Below are 15,507 nucleotides of genomic sequence, written 5' to 3'. Positions count from 1 at the left end.
AGAACAAAGTCCAGAAAGGAAGGGGCCACAGAGAGGGCCTGAAGGTCCCCAACTCTCTTGAGGGAGGAAAGAGCGAGAAGGAGAACTGTTTTAATTGTAAGAAGACGGTCTGATATTTCCTCAATAGGCTCGAAAGGAGGCCTACAGAGAGCCTCTAACACCACTGACAGGTCCCAGGTAGGGACATGAGGTCGTACAGGAGGCCTCAGCCTCAGTGCACCGCGGAGGAAACGTGTAACAAGGGGGTTCTTACCCACGGAAAGACCACCAAGAGGGGCGTGGTAGGCCGCAATGGCCGCCACGTAAACCTTTAAGGTGGAGTGGGTTAACCCTGCGGATAGCCGATCCTGCAGGAACTCCAGCACTGTACCAACTGGGCAGTTAACTGGATCCTGCAAACGGTGTCCGCACCAGGAAGTGAAGAGTCTCCACTTCAAGGCGTACAGTTTCCTTGTAGAGGGAGCTCTAGATTGGAGGATGGTCTCACCAACCTCGGTTGAGAAACTGGAAGCTAAGAGGTGCGCCCCCTCAGAGGCCACACCCAAAGCTTCCACAGCTCCGGCCGGGGGTGAAGTATGGAACCCCCTGCCTGTGAGAGGAGATCTCTCCTGATGGGAATATCCCAGGGAGAGCCGTCGAGGAGAGAAATCAGGTCCGAGAACCATACTCGGCCCGGCCAGCACGGGGCTACTAGAAGAAGGGATGCCCCGTCCCGACGCACTCTTTCTAGAACTCCCGGGAGCAGAGTGGTCGGGGGAAAGGCGTACAGACGAAGCCTCAGCCACGTCTGTACCATGGCAGAGAGAACCAGCGGGGACATTGCGCATTCTCCTGAGTTACGAAGAGGTCCACCTGAGCCTGGCCAAGTTGAGATGCCCAGAAACATGAACTGCTCTCAGCGAGAGGAGTTTGTCCTGGGACCACACAAGGATCTGGTGCGCCAGCTTGTACAAGGGGCGCGAATGCAGACCTCCCTGGTGGTTGATGTAGTAGACCACCGCTGTGTTGTCAGTGGGGACCAACACATGGCTCTCAGGTCTGGGAGAAAGTGTTTCAGAGCTCGAAACACGGCCAGCATCTCCAGGCAATTTATGTGCCAAAAGAGATGGTGATCGCTCCACAGACCGTGGGCAGGGTGGCTGTCCATGACCGCTCCCCAACCGGTGAGGGACGCATCCGTCGCTAGCATTACGCGGTGACAAGGAGCTCCCAGCACCGGGCCCTGAGACAAGAACCAGGGTTTCTTCCACATGTTCAAGGCACGTAGGCATCGCCGCGTCACCTTGATCATGCGAAGTGGGTTTCCCCTCGGGGAGAACCCCCTGGTCTTGAGCCACCACTGTAGGGGTCTCATGTACAGCAGGCCAAAAGGTATCACGTTGGACGCAGCTGCCATCAGACCCAGCAGTTGTTGGAACTGCTTGACAGTGAGTGACCGACCCTCTTTCACTCTCGTGACTGCGGCGAGGATCGACTCAATCCGAGCAGGAGACAAACGTGCCTGCATCGTGGTCAAATCCCACACCACGCCCAGATAAGTGGTCCTCTGTAATGGAGAAAGCACACTTTTCTTGCCGTTCAGTCTCAACCCCAGCTCTTTCATGTGAGCGAGTACAACATCTCGATGCTGAACCACTACTTTTTCCGACTGGGCCAGGATCAGCCAGTCGTCGATATAATTGAGTATGCGGATGCCCTGGAGTCGCAACGGAGCCAGAGCTGCATCCACACACTTTGTAAAAGTGCGGGTTGAGAGTGCTAGGCCGAACGGAAGAACCCGATATTGGTAAGCTTCGCCCCTGAAAGCAAACCTCAGGAACTTCCTGTGTTGAGGAAGGATGGAGACGTGGAAATATGTGTCTTTTAGATCTATCGTGACAAACCAGTCCTCGGACCTGATCTGAGACACGACCTGCTTGATGGTGAGCATCTTGAACTTCAGTCGCATGACTGAGCAGTTCAGAAGACGCAGATCTAAAATGGGATGCAGGCCCCCATCCTTCTTCGGAACAATGAACTGATTTAGTCTTTTCTTTCGCTTTAGACATTGTGCCCCAAATAAAAGCCGTGCAAACTAGCACAAAAAACGAGCACAATCACACACAACACAGAGCGCTGCTGAAAGACAGAAGCTGACGCCGGTTCCGGCGCACGTGCTTTTAAGCTTCCTGGTCAGTGACGTCACCCGCCTATGACGTCTCGCTCTTCTATTGGACTGATTTCACATGTGATTCAGAGCGTGGTCACGCTGAAGGCGTTCCCAAAGCGTTTTGACGAGTTCCTGAAGGGGAACTATATGGACACATACAAATAAATAAATAAGTAAATAAATAAATAAAATGACCAAAAAAAAAAAAAAAAACACACAACAAAATTACTAAAACTTCAAAATTAAATTGAAAACTGAAAATATATAAATAAATAAAAAATAGTTGAAAATGTAAAAAAAAAAAAAAAAAATGGCAACAGCTTTTTACACTAACTGAATATAGCATATTTTCTTAGTGATAGAAGATTTTCTTAGGCCACTCTAAAATGTGCAGTTTTACTGTATTTACTGCATCCCAAACATGCTCAATGGGTGACATGTTTGGTGAGTATGCTGGCCATGCAAGAACTGGGATGTTTTCAGCTTCCAGGAATTGTGTACAGATCCTTGCAACATGGGGCTGTGCATTATCATGTTGCAACATGAGGTGATGGTCGTGGATGAATGGCACAACAATGGGCCTCAGGATCTCGGTATCTCTGTGCATTCAAAATGCCATCAATAAAATGCACCTGTGTTCGTTGTCCATAACATATGCCTGCCCATACCATAACCCCACCGGCACCATGGGCCACTCGATCCACAACACTGACATCAGCAAACCGCTCACCCACACGACACCATACACGCTGTCTGCCATCTGCCCTGTACAGTGAAAACCGGGATTCATCCGTGAAGAGAACAACTCTCCAAAGTGCCAGACGCCATCGAATGTGAGCATTTGCCCACTCAAGTCGGTTACGACGGCGAACTGCAGTCAGGTCGAGACCCCGATGAGGACGACGAGCATGCAGATGAGCTTCCCTGAGACGCTTTCTGGTAGAGAAATGAACATTCAGTTCACAGGCAACAGCTCTTGTGGACATTCCTGCAGTCAGCATGCCAACTGCATGCTCCCTCAAAACTTGCGACATCTGTGGCAGTGTGCTGTGTGATAAAACTGCACATTTTAGAGTGGCCTTTTATTGTGGCCAGCCTATGGCAGACCTGTGCCATAATCATGCTGTCTAATCAGCATCTTGATATGCCACACCTGTGAGGTGGATGGATTATCTCGGCAAAGGAGAAGTGCTCACTAACACAGATTTAGACAGATTTGTGAACAATATTTGAGAGAAATAGGCCTTTTGTGTACATAGAAAAAGTCTTAGATCTTTGAGTTCAGCTCATGAAAAATCGGGGCAAAACAAAAGTGTTGCATTTATAATTTTGGTCAGTGTATTTACACTGTGTTAAAATAGCAGGATTTTCTCCTATTTATATTACTTATTGAAAATAGTGTTAAATATCTGCACCTCAGTATTGTAGTACATTAGGGGTGTAACGGTACGTTTATTCGTACCGAACCGTCAAGGGGCAAATTCCAAATGGTAGTGATCATCCTTATGCCCTACTCCCTTCAAAGAGCAGCGCCCTTGCAGTTTAGACTTTGGAGTGAGCAGGCCACGTGCGTATCATAATGTATTTTTGAAATGTATTCGGCAAGCGAGGCGACGTGATTTCCTCATTATCTTCAGCTGGCATGTTCCTGTGACAACGCAACACAACACAGTGTCCGTCAGCAGATGTCGCTATTTTAATCTTTTTAAAATAAAAAATGAATGTTTATTTGCAACAGTTATGCTAACAACAATTAAAAGATTAAAATAGCGACGTCTGCTAGCGGACACAGTGTTGCGTTGTCACAGGAACATGCCAGCTGAAGATAATGAGGAAATCACATCGCCCCGTTTGCCGAATGCATTTCAAACATACATGATGATATGCACGTGGCCTGCTCACTCCAAAGTCTAAACTCCAAGGGCTCTGCCCTTCGAAGGGAGTTAGGGCATAAGGATGATCACTTCCATTTGGAATTTGCCCTGTGACGGATCAGTACGAATACACGTACCGTTACACCCCTATAGTACATTATAAAACAGTATGCAACAATAACATATTTAATGTAAATTATAATTTTAATTCAAATTATTAAATGGATGCCACCTTATTGGGACTATAAAGTCCTCCCTACACCTACCCTAACCTTACCCGATTCTTTATTTTCAACTTTTTGATTAGTTCCTTAATTTTACTGAAAATAAATGCCTTTCCGATGTGATATGAGATTTCAAAAGGGAGGAAAAAAAAGTTTGGCAAAAGGCAGATTCAAACTTGGGTCGACCGCATCAAAAAACTGCATGCGTTTTAACATCTACACCGTACACCACTGGAGCCATTGTTTGACGATTGTCTTTTGTAATGTTGACTAGCCCAATCACATGTTGATGGGTGGAGTTAGTGTAAATAGCCTCTGCCAACAAGGCAGGCTATTTACGCTTGGTGTAAATAGACACTCTGAAAAAAAATTAATAATAAAAAACATATATAAATATATATATATATATATATATATATATATATATATATACATATAATTGCACTAAAAATGTTCCTTCAACAGGCCAGCTGCCACAGCTCCTGCAGGTGATGGGCCAAAGCAGCTGCCAACACTGTGAAACCAAACAAGGACCACCAGGCGATCCAGGTCCCCCAGGCCCTACTGGCCCATCTGGACCCCCCGGGTTTCCCGGCAGGGCAGGGTCTCCAGGCTACCCGGGACCTCCAGGGAGCAGGGGACCTGAAGGGGTGAAAGGTGAGGATTATGTGAAGACGTTTATCTCATCTTTTGATCATAAAGTAACTTAAGGGTAAATGATGCTCAAATGTTGTTTACAGGTGATATTGGCCCAATGGGTATGAAAGGTGCTAAAGGACAGGGTGAAATGGGGTTGCCTGGTCCACCTGGCCCGGCAGGTATAAAAACACACATATCATACTCATGCATAATAATATGTTTTTGTCGTTTGCAAGCATGTTCAGAAGCAACTTTCTCTTTCACAGGTTTGCAGGGCCCACGTGGGGATGACGGTGAGGGATATCCTGGGCAATCTGGCCCACCAGGGAAACCTGGCACTCCGGGCATCCCAGGCAAACGTGGGCCCCCGGGAGCCATGGGGGTTTGTGACCCGTCCTCTTGTTATCAAGCTTATGGCTTTCGAGACGACCCTTTCAGGAAAGGACCTAACTTTTAGCATCGGGATCGTACTGATTCTATGCAATCTTTTCTCTCTCAAATGGACATTTCTGATGCTCAGCGTTGACCTCAAGATCTCATAACCTCTAAAGAACGATGTTCTTGACTTTAAATATGTGACGTGTTTTTCTATCTGAGAATCTTGTGTTGAATGTGTTAAAATATCTCATCTGCTCTTTTCCTTACAGAAAACTGCTGTTGAGCTTCAAAGAAGCAGTCAGTAGAACTCATGCAATAGATTCCAAGTCTTCCAAAGCCTTGGACTAAAAATTCAATCATTATTTGGTGAAAATGCGCTCAAACATCATGCATGTTCACATACTGTACATCACTGATTCTCTCATGTCCTGTGACCAATTTCATTTTCATTTTCAACTTTTGACTTTGTTTTTGAGTGAATTGTTCCTTTAAAGAAAAATTGCTATACTGTATCCACTGCACTGCCCTAGGCAAGCTACCTCTGTATAGGATGTGAAGCAATTTCTACCGGCTACATGTTCAAATTTGAGAATACTTCTACTCAAGGGCTATTAGTTTTTATAGGAACATTTTTACTACTACAGCATTTTTTTAATTAGTATTAGTATTATTTAATTCTACTTTAAGAATTTGTCTTGTAGACTGTAGCATTAATAGTGTAGTTTTGGCATGTCTTTGTTTGACTGGATCGCTTTGTGCGAAGAGTAGCAATTAACATCTATTTATTATTTAATGTTTCCTGTTCATGATCTTTTTTTTATTGATGCACGTAGGATTCTAGCCTCGTCATGTTTTTTTTATCATGTCATTTGTGCAGCTGACAAATTACAATAAATATTTTAAAAATTTGAATAATTTCTTGATCATTTTACTTCTTGGTAAAATTATACACCATGACATTTTACAAACATTGACCAAAAACCTGTGAAGGCGGTGTGGTCTCGCGTGGTGCTGACGTGCCGGTTTAAATGCTCTTTGCAGTTCCTCGTTCAGGATGTGTGTTGAGTTTTCTCGGTAAGCCACAACGTAGCTGCATCATTTCTGTCAGGGCTGCTGAGAGTTTCACAAACTCCTCTACCAACGATATCGGTGAGTAAGACCAATATATAATGTGCCGAATGAACCTTAAACCAAATATATATTAACTGTGAATATATATTAAATAGGCTTTTTACTATACGAGTGCCTTGGAGTATTTCATCTTCTCAGCTATATATTAACTATGTTGTGTGTTTGCATTAGTTTGATTTTGGTGCACCTCAGCAAGCAAACGGACACCAATGGATAATTATGATGCTTATGACTTTTTGGAAATTTTTTTTTCTAATGCCTCCAATGACACGGGATACTCAGGAACAGTTGTAGATGACGAGGTTATTTTATGCAAGAAAAGCGATGTGGTTCAGTTCGGCGCAGCATTTCTCCCAACTTTCTACTATGCTAACTTCTTAATGAGCTTGGTTGGAAATGCACTGGTGCTGTGTATCATCTACAAGTATGAGAAGCTCAGCACGGTTACCAACATATTCTTGCTCAACCTCGTCATTTCGGATCTCATCTTCGCCTCCAGCCTCCCTTTCTGGGCAGTCTACCATAAATCTGAATGGATCTTTGGCAGGGGGCTTTGCAAACTGGTGGGAAGCTGTTATTCCATCGGCTTCAACAGCTCTATACTTTTCCTCACCCTCATGACCTTTGACCGCTACCTCGCAGTGGTCCATGCCATCACGGCGGCCAAGAGGAGAAGAGTGACTTATGCATTCATGTCTTCCATCGTCGTTTGGGTGTTCAGTATTTTGGCTAGTATAAAGGATATCGTTTTCCACGACGTGATGGATGGCGGGGAAGGTTTGCTGTGTGAAATGACCGGTTACCACCAGAAATTCCTCACAAAATGGGAGCTGTTTGGTTATTATCAGCAGTTTTTCCTTTTCTTCTTGATTCCTCTGGTGATCGTCTTGCACTGCTACACCCGCATAACCATCAGGATCATGTTCACTCGCATGAGGGAGAAATGCAGGGCGGTCAAGCTCATCTTTGTCATCGTCTTCACCTTCTTCATCTGCTGGACACCTTACAACATCGTCATCCTGTTGAAAGCCATCAAGACGTCCTTTGGAGATCAGAACGATTGCTCAAACACGCTCGACTATGCACTGTACGTGACCAGAAATTTCGCCTACCTGTATTGCTGCATCAGCCCTGTCTTCTATACGTTTTTGGGGAAGAAGTTTCAAAACCATTTTCTGAAGCTTTTGTCCAAGCACATACCTTGTCTGAAGATCAATGTTGCTTTGCTGTCAACAACAAGTAAAACCACATCAATTCGGAGCCCAAACACTGACAGCTGAGCGTTTACGTGACAAGACTGTGGTTTGTATGTGTGATTTGTCATGAGCGCACAAATATCCAAAATGTAATGTCTGCTTGGAGCTTATGTTCAATAATTTCTCATTCAATGCATATATGCATTTATCATTACTGTTATATTTTACTGTGCATTTAATGTATTTATGTAAATATTCATTACAAATATCCATTTGATTATATTAAAAGCAAAAAAAAAAAAAAAGTAAAAAAATAAAATAGCAAAAAAAAATTTAGCTTCTGTGATAAAAGGTTACTTTGCCATTAAATCTGTTGTTATGTAAGTTTGTAAATACATCTATGAGCAGATCGCAGTCTTGATTTTTTTTTTTAGTGCTATCAGTTGCTGATGTTTTGATAAAAAAAAATATATATCAGTGACGGGAAGCTTCCTGATACCATCTTTTCTCTCTATTTGGTGACCTGTTCTTTGAACATTGTGAAACTCACACATTTGCCCCTTTTAAAGGTCTCTGAAATTAGTAAACTTCCTGTCGTTTAACACATAAATACGTCCTGTTCATCAGGTCATTATGATTCATCAGATCTTAATTTTAAGCATGAACTCATTGTCTGCATTACATTTTTTTTTAGTTCTGTAAAATAACGTTTTAATGCATGACAATAAATCATTCTAAATTCACTCTTTGGGTGTGGATGTTTTCTTTTAAGACACAGTTATCTTTTTTATCCATCATATTTTTTTTTCTTCTTCTTCTCTTTTTTTAGCTCTTACTTCATTGCATCCTACTAACTATCGTTTAGTGTTTTCTCATTAAGAATAGTTTGATTAAATCCTTTGAGTTTCCAGGTCACTATACTGCTCGTTTTGGGTTATTTTTATGCCTGTTATGAGGAGGCAGGTCGTATGAGCTTTACTGTTTGCAATCCTATCAGCAGTCATCACTAATTGAATATTTAAGACACAAAATATCATTTTGACTGGTTGAAATGATTCAATAAATCCAGTCAGTTGCTGTCTGTGAAGTAAAATGTTCATCCACCAGATCTTGCCAAATAAGACTTGCAGAATTCAGCATAAATACACAATCATTTTAAAAGAAAATTACAAAAAGCCTACTGCAGGGCCATTCCATTCAGATTTTTTATTTATTTATTTATTTTTTTTACCAATTCCGATTCCTAGTTCTAGAATCGATTCTAAGCTGTTGTTTTCCTTTTTTTTCTTAACCTGACACCATATAGAGTGTTTTCGTGATACGTCATCAATTAGCCATATTGACAGCACTGAACATAAACGATGCCACTGAACAAAACTCGCAAATTTTGCTGATTATTGCTTCTGAAGATATTCAGTTATTGTCATGTTTTGGGCTGTACTAATCGGTTGGACCAGGAAAAACATCTAGGGTACTACAGACTGCCAAAAATTATAACAAATCAAGGAGAAGAGTGCAAAATACTGAGGAACGAAACTGAGGAACTGAGGAATGTTTGTGGTTGGCCAAACTGAACCAGGATTTCCAGGGAAAGAATCTTGACAACGTTCGTGTTTGCTCTTATCATTTCCAGTCTGGTAGCTGAAATATTAGGCTATTATCTCAATTAATACTGCTCGTATGTATCTTTACCACCTATTAACTTTAGTTTGTCAAAATATTATGCCTTTTCCTGCTAACTAAGTCCTTCTCTATATGATTTAGCAGCTTCCACATGTTTTTTTCCGTGGTTTGGACAGCATAAATTAGCAGACCAATGTATTCAGTAGTACATTAACCGTGAAATCCATGCTGTTGTTTACATCTGAGTATCGCCAATATGGCCGTGCATCAGGGTGACTGACCAAATCGTGACATACAGGCATTTATTTAATTCCCTCTATTAGAAATATGTCTTAGTGACGTCATTACGTGGTGGGATAGAGAACCGGTTCATTGAAATGAATGAAACTTAACCCTGGCTTTGGTTTTTATGTTCTTGTTTGCGGACCTGTTTGCGGAAGTGAACCAGACTTCCAGAGATGAACTGATGATTAGCTCTGAATTAAAAAAAAGGATCTTAAATAGGGCTCGATTCCCCTTGTTAGAAACGATTCCAACATTTGGAATCCACTCTCGATTCCCAACGCTTCAGGATTGATTCCAGCTGTACGAAATATGATAAATACTCAATCTTCCCATAATTTCATTAAAATCTAAAAATCAGGACCATATGCCTCCTTTATCAGCTAATTATGAAACAACTCACTTTTCAGATACACATGCATATTTGTGTTTATTTATAACCTTTAAAGTACTTTATAATTTAAATTCATAATTTCTTCCAAGATAGATAGATAGATAGATTTTACGAGTTTTTTGCACACACATAATCCTTTCTGTCGCAAAACACAATTTCCCAGAAGCACTTGTCCACTAACAGCGTCCTGTGAGCCTAGAAACCAGTCACATCCAGGCCCAACCGTTCATTCATCCAATCATATCCAGTCACCACAGGAACGGCCAATCAGCGTCCAGTCCTTATCCAGACAGCCAGTCAGCGTCCAGACTATCATTGCGGAATGCGCGTACGTGCGCGGGTGGGGTGAGTGACGTGACCACGGTCATAACTGGAGGAAAGAAAAAACAGAAATCGATCTGACGGAGCGTTTCCATTGGTTACAGGCTCCTGGTACCCAGGAAAGAGGATGTAGCATCTCCTGCGGTAGCTTAGCAAACAGGACAAATGTGAGGAAGGAGCGGCTGTTGTGCGGGTAAATATGGGACGGATAATGGCTATATGAACGAGAAGGTGATGATTCACCGGCAGGTGATACTGACCCAGGTGAGTGTGTTTGTGTGTGTATTACACTAATGTTCCGCTAGCCAGGCGTGATTTGCGATGTGTGTAGCGAGAGGCAGTGGATGACAGGACGGGAACAGTCACTTGGCTTCAGCAGCGTAACGCGATGCGGTATAATGCTGTTTTAAGAGCTGTTTTGTTTTATTTTGCCTGGTGTTATTCAGATGATGTTCAACATCAGTCGCGGCCTCGCGCGTCTTTGTGTGGTGCGCGCGCGTTTGCGTGCACGTGCGTGTGTATTTGGCCCAGATGAGCAGCATCATCATCGTCATCATTCCTGAACCCGTGTCGTGAAGACACAGCAACACTACACCTAAACCATATACAATGTGTATTATATATTGTATATGTTTACAATATATAATACATATTGTATATGTATCGTACTATGTACTAGATATGTCTATATGGTATGTGTATATATTTCTACATATATATGAATCCATATAAAGTATGTACTAAATATATATATATATATATATATATGTGTGTGTGTGTATATATATGTATATATATATATGTATGTATATGTATGTATGTATGTGTATGTATATATATATATATATATATATATATATATATGTGTGTATATATATATATATATATATAAATTTTGTTAGTGAATTATTACTAAAAATACTGTCAAATTATTACTGCCATTTGAGAATTATAAAATTAATTGCAATTAAAAAAGTCTAAGGGTCATTCAAGGAGTAGTTCACTTCCAGAACAAAAATTTACAGATAATGTACTCACCCCCTTGTCATCCAAGATGTTTGTGTCTTTCTTTCTTCAGTCGTAAAGAAATTATGTTTTTTGAGGAAAACATTTCAGGACTTCTCTCCTTATAGTGGACATCTATGGTGCCCCTGAGTTTGAACTTCCAAAATGCATGTTAAATACAGCTTCAAAGGGCTCTAAACCATTCCATCCGAGGAATAAGGGTCTTATCTAGCGAAACGATTGTTTATTTTCTAAAAAAAACGTTCAGTTTACGTACTTTTTAACCTCAAACACTCATCTAGCTCTGCATGAACTCTGGTTCATGGCAGTTAGGGTATGTCAAAAAACTCCCATCTTATTTTCTTCTCCAACTTCAAAATCGTCCTACATTGCTGTTTTATCTGTTTTGTAAAGGGCATTTGACCTTCTTGCACGTTCACTTTGTAAACACTGGGTCGGTACTTCTGCAGCGAGCTAGGACGATTTTGAAGTTGGAGGAGAAAATGAGATAGAAGTTTTTCAACCTTTCATCTTAAACCGGAATACACAGTTCACGCAGACCTAGACGATTTTCTATATATAGTATAGAAAATAACTGATAATTTCGCTAGATAAGAGCTTTCTTTCTTGGCTAGGATCATTTAGAGCCCTTTGAAGCTGCATTTAAACTGCATTTTGGAAGTTCAAACTCAGGGGCACCATAGAAGTCCATTATATGGAGAGGAATCCTGAAATATTTTCCTTAAAAAACTGAATTTCTTTACGACTGAAGAAAGAAAGACATGAGTATATTATCTGTGCATTTTTGTTCTGGAATTGAACTGCTCCTTTAAATAAATCACAAACCAGCCAAACAGCATCTTTAACATTGCAATCTATACATAAACTACACTTCATACTAAAATGTACAGCTAAACCCTAAATGAATACAAATGAATTTATAGTGAGCTCAGACAGTCATAGATCGATAATCATTTCAGCTTGTATAACTGTTTATGGCTGTATGGTAATATAGGCATTTAAAAATCTGCTAAAAATATTTACGTTAGAAAAAAACAAGCCATTTTCTGTCTTCGAATAACAAATGGAACTCATCAGAACAGTGATGCCATTCAATAGTAATATAAACAAGCAAATAACTTAATTATGGAGGTAAAAGCTGATGTCTGGGTCGGATGATAAGCCTGGTTGTCCGTGTTTAGTTGGGTACATGTGTTCATTACTCGGGGGTCGTTAAGAGCAGGAATCATTTAGGCGAAGAGCAGAGATGAGGTAGATTAGTATTGATTCACCTGAGACTAGCAGTCTATTGATCCGTTCTAAAATCAGTATCAAGGGACAGAAAAGCTTCAGAGGAGGAAAAAAAGGCCTTGTTCCTTTCCAGGCAGAAGTGCTTCCTGTTGAACACCCTTCACGTGATGACACGGATGTTACTAAGTGATTTCTTATGTTTATATTTATGAATGACGGTTACCATAAATGCATTCCCAGAGCGCGTCTGCTCTTATCTGATTTTATGATTATGTCACTTTATGGTGCATTGTTTTCATTAGTTTGTCTTAGACTAACACTTTGCAATAAGGATCCATTTGTTAATTGCATTAGTTAACATGAACAATACTTCTAAAGTATTTAATAATTTTAGTTAGTGTTAATTTCTACGTTTACTGATACTTGATTCAAATCAAAAGTTTAATGGACCCGAACTGACGTGATAGTTGTATTTTATCTGTTAACAGATTAATAAATACTGTAACAAAAGTGACCCTGGACTACAAAACCAGTCATAATGGTCAATTTTTTGACATTGAAATTTATACATCATCTGAAAGCTAAAAAAATAAGCTTTTCATTGATGTATGGCATAGGGCAATATTTGGCCCGAGATAAAACTATTAGAAAATCTGGTATCTGAGGGTTCAAAAAAATAAAAATATTAAGAAAATCACCTTTAAAGTTGTCCAAATGAAGTTTTTAGCAATGCATATTACTAATCCAAAAATATTTTTTTATATATTTACAGTAGGAAATTTACAAAATATCTTTATGGAACATCTCATTGTAAATTGTTACCAAAAATGTATTAATTTATTTTATTTATTGTACTTTGTAATTATGTTCATGTTCATGTTTATGTTCATTAAAAAAAACAAACAAACAAACAAATATATATATATATATATATATATATATATGCAGTTATTATTATTGTTATTAAATAAATATTGTATATTATTTTATTATTTTTAGCATTTAACATTTATTAAAATACATGCTAAAATTGTATGTGTAAAAAATTCTACTAAACTGATGTTACAAACCATTGCATTTGTAATACATTTAGCAGTATATAGTTATAATCTAAAATCTAAATAAAATATAATCTAAATATTATTACATGCACTTTAAAATCTAATCTAAAATAAATATGATTATTTAGCATTTTTTATTCCAGTTTTTATGCACGGATGCAGATTTGTATAATTGCATTTACATTTATGCATTTAACAGACACTTTTGTCTGACATGACTTAAAATAGAATAACAAAACCAGCAATATTCTCAGAATACAATAGAAGTTGCATCCTGTTATAATTTGCAAAACTGCATTTGCATTTATGCATTTAGCAGATGCTTTTGTGCATTAGAAGATCATTTGCAATTTGTCACAAAACGAGCAGTATTCATAGCATGCAATGCAAGGTTTCTCATAGTAGACAAACCGTGAGATTCAAAAATAGTAGCATGGTAGTTATGCCATTAAATATAAATGCAGTATGTTAGCAGATTTACTGGCATGTTCTGTGCCATGCTAGAGTCTGTTCTACGTCATACAGGAGATTACATACTTCAGATCTTCTTTCTAACAGAACTGTAGGCTTGATCTCTGTATTCTGGGGAGAAATATCCCGCTCCCCTAGGCCTGCGTGCTCCGTTATGTAAGTACATTAAGATTCTCGGGTTTCATTTTGGCACGGCGAGCCTGATGCTGCTCGAGCTAATGCATCTCATCCTGCGCGAGACGCAGACACACACAGTGGTGTTTAATGGAGTCTGTCCCCAGGGCCTTAATGATTATAATTAATTTATCTGTGTCAGTGTGATTGCAAGGTGCATTGTTAAAGCTTCCTTTCATCTTGTAAACACAAACGCGCCCAGTGGAAGATTCAATTTGTTTCGGCGTGTCACAACGATTCATTCAGCGTCGGAATTTGCATTCCAACTATTTTCTGTCAACAAAACGGAGTAAAGCAGTGACCTCATTACAAAAATAGTTATCTGTCCTCTCATTAACCTTTACGAGGGTCACGTGTGTCTGCACCGCTGGAGGTCTGCTGATGGTATTGCTGTGCTGAAATTGGCCTTCTGTCCTGCGGTGACCTTTCTGCACTGGCCAGGCAATCTCATGTCATCCAAGATGTTCATGTCATTCTTTCTTCATCAAAAAGAAATTAAGGTTTTTGAGAAAAAACTTGCGAGTGGTTAAAAAGTAAATCAATTTTTTTTATTTTTAGAAAATGACCAATCGTTTCGCTAGATAAAACCCTTATTTCTTGGCTCGGATTGTGTAGATCCCTTCGAAGCTGCACTGAAACTGCAGTTTGGACCTTCAACCCGTTGGCTCCTATTGAAGTCCATTATGTGGAGAAAAATCCTAGGGGTTAGGATCAGATAATGCTTATTCTGGAAGTGAACTACTCCTTTAAGCATTTGTGGCATAATGTGACTTGTTCCTTACTCAGCAAATCGAGATTACAGTGAGGCACTTAAAATATAAGTACAATTGGAAAAAAAATTAACTTCGAGTTCTCACTCAGAAATTGCTAGTAAGTTTTACAAATAAATATAGCTGCTAGCAGCGATTACCGTGGTTCGAGAGCTTAAGGCATTTAAGCATGTAAGGAAAAAGACATCACATATTTTTTAGCAAGGCTACAACCATCTAAATCAATGATTAAAAAAGCATTTTTGGCAAATCCAGGTACCATAGAAATATGTTTTTTAACATTTATGACCGCCAGCTGTGGTCCGATCCCTTTAAAACTTTGCATGCTTGTTTAGAAGTTTTAGAAGGTTTCATGAAGTTTTGAGTTTTCCTTTAGGCTTTATATAATTTTGGGTAAATTTGGACAGGCCCCTTTTCTAAACAACCCCGTTATAGCTTACCAAAGGATAAATTTCAAATTTTTTTGATAATCATTGACCTAGAGAGTCCAGAGAATTGTACTGCAGTGGTTTTTCCAGATTGAGCGAAAAACCTAGGACTTGTTTACAAAAGTATTTTTTTTTT

General features: G+C 39.9%; 3 protein-coding genes across 4 annotated transcripts in view; all 3 read left to right on the top strand.

Annotated features, from left to right (window-relative positions):
- si:ch211-106n13.3 (vWFA and Collagen domain-containing protein) overlaps window positions 1-6,265 on the top strand; it is a 40,248-nt gene extending 33,983 nt beyond the window's left edge. The window contains exons 29-31 of the mRNA XM_051122452.1: window positions 4,713-4,904; window positions 4,988-5,065; window positions 5,153-6,265. Coding sequence (XP_050978409.1) covers window positions 4,713-4,904; window positions 4,988-5,065; window positions 5,153-5,343 — 461 coding nt within the window. The 3' untranslated portion in view covers window positions 5,344-6,265. The remainder of the gene's footprint in view (window positions 1-4,712; window positions 4,905-4,987; window positions 5,066-5,152) is intronic.
- A 16-nt stretch (window positions 6,266-6,281) lies between these two features.
- ccr12a (chemokine (C-C motif) receptor 12a) lies at window positions 6,282-8,334 on the top strand. The gene is made up of 2 exons (XM_051122441.1): window positions 6,282-6,413; window positions 6,567-8,334. Exon 2 carries the CDS (start codon window positions 6,605-6,607, stop codon window positions 7,673-7,675), a length of 1,071 nt encoding a protein of 356 aa, XP_050978398.1. The 5' UTR covers window positions 6,282-6,413; window positions 6,567-6,604; the 3' UTR covers window positions 7,676-8,334.
- A 1,928-nt stretch (window positions 8,335-10,262) lies between these two features.
- The window catches only part of hecw1b (HECT, C2 and WW domain containing E3 ubiquitin protein ligase 1b), a 43,410-nt gene continuing 38,165 nt past the window's right edge, over window positions 10,263-15,507 (top strand). For both annotated transcript variants that reach the window (XM_051122400.1, XM_051122391.1), the window contains exon 1: window positions 10,263-10,475. In XM_051122400.1, coding sequence (XP_050978357.1) covers window positions 10,431-10,475 — 45 coding nt within the window. In that variant the 5' untranslated portion in view covers window positions 10,263-10,430. The remainder of the gene's footprint in view (window positions 10,476-15,507) is intronic.

The sequence above is a fragment of the Labeo rohita genome, chromosome 2, assembly GCF_022985175.1.
Source record: "Labeo rohita strain BAU-BD-2019 chromosome 2, IGBB_LRoh.1.0, whole genome shotgun sequence".
In the NCBI taxonomy this organism is placed as follows: Eukaryota; Metazoa; Chordata; class Actinopteri; order Cypriniformes; family Cyprinidae; genus Labeo; species Labeo rohita.
The sequence above is the reverse complement of the archived record's forward strand: the minus strand, read 5'-3'. Positions and strand labels throughout refer to the sequence as shown.

Excerpts from the sequence above, each read along its gene's own strand:
- ccr12a (XM_051122441.1), top strand. The coding sequence starts at position 6,605 with ATGGATAATTATGATGCTTATGACTTTTTGGAAATTTTTTTTTCTAAT.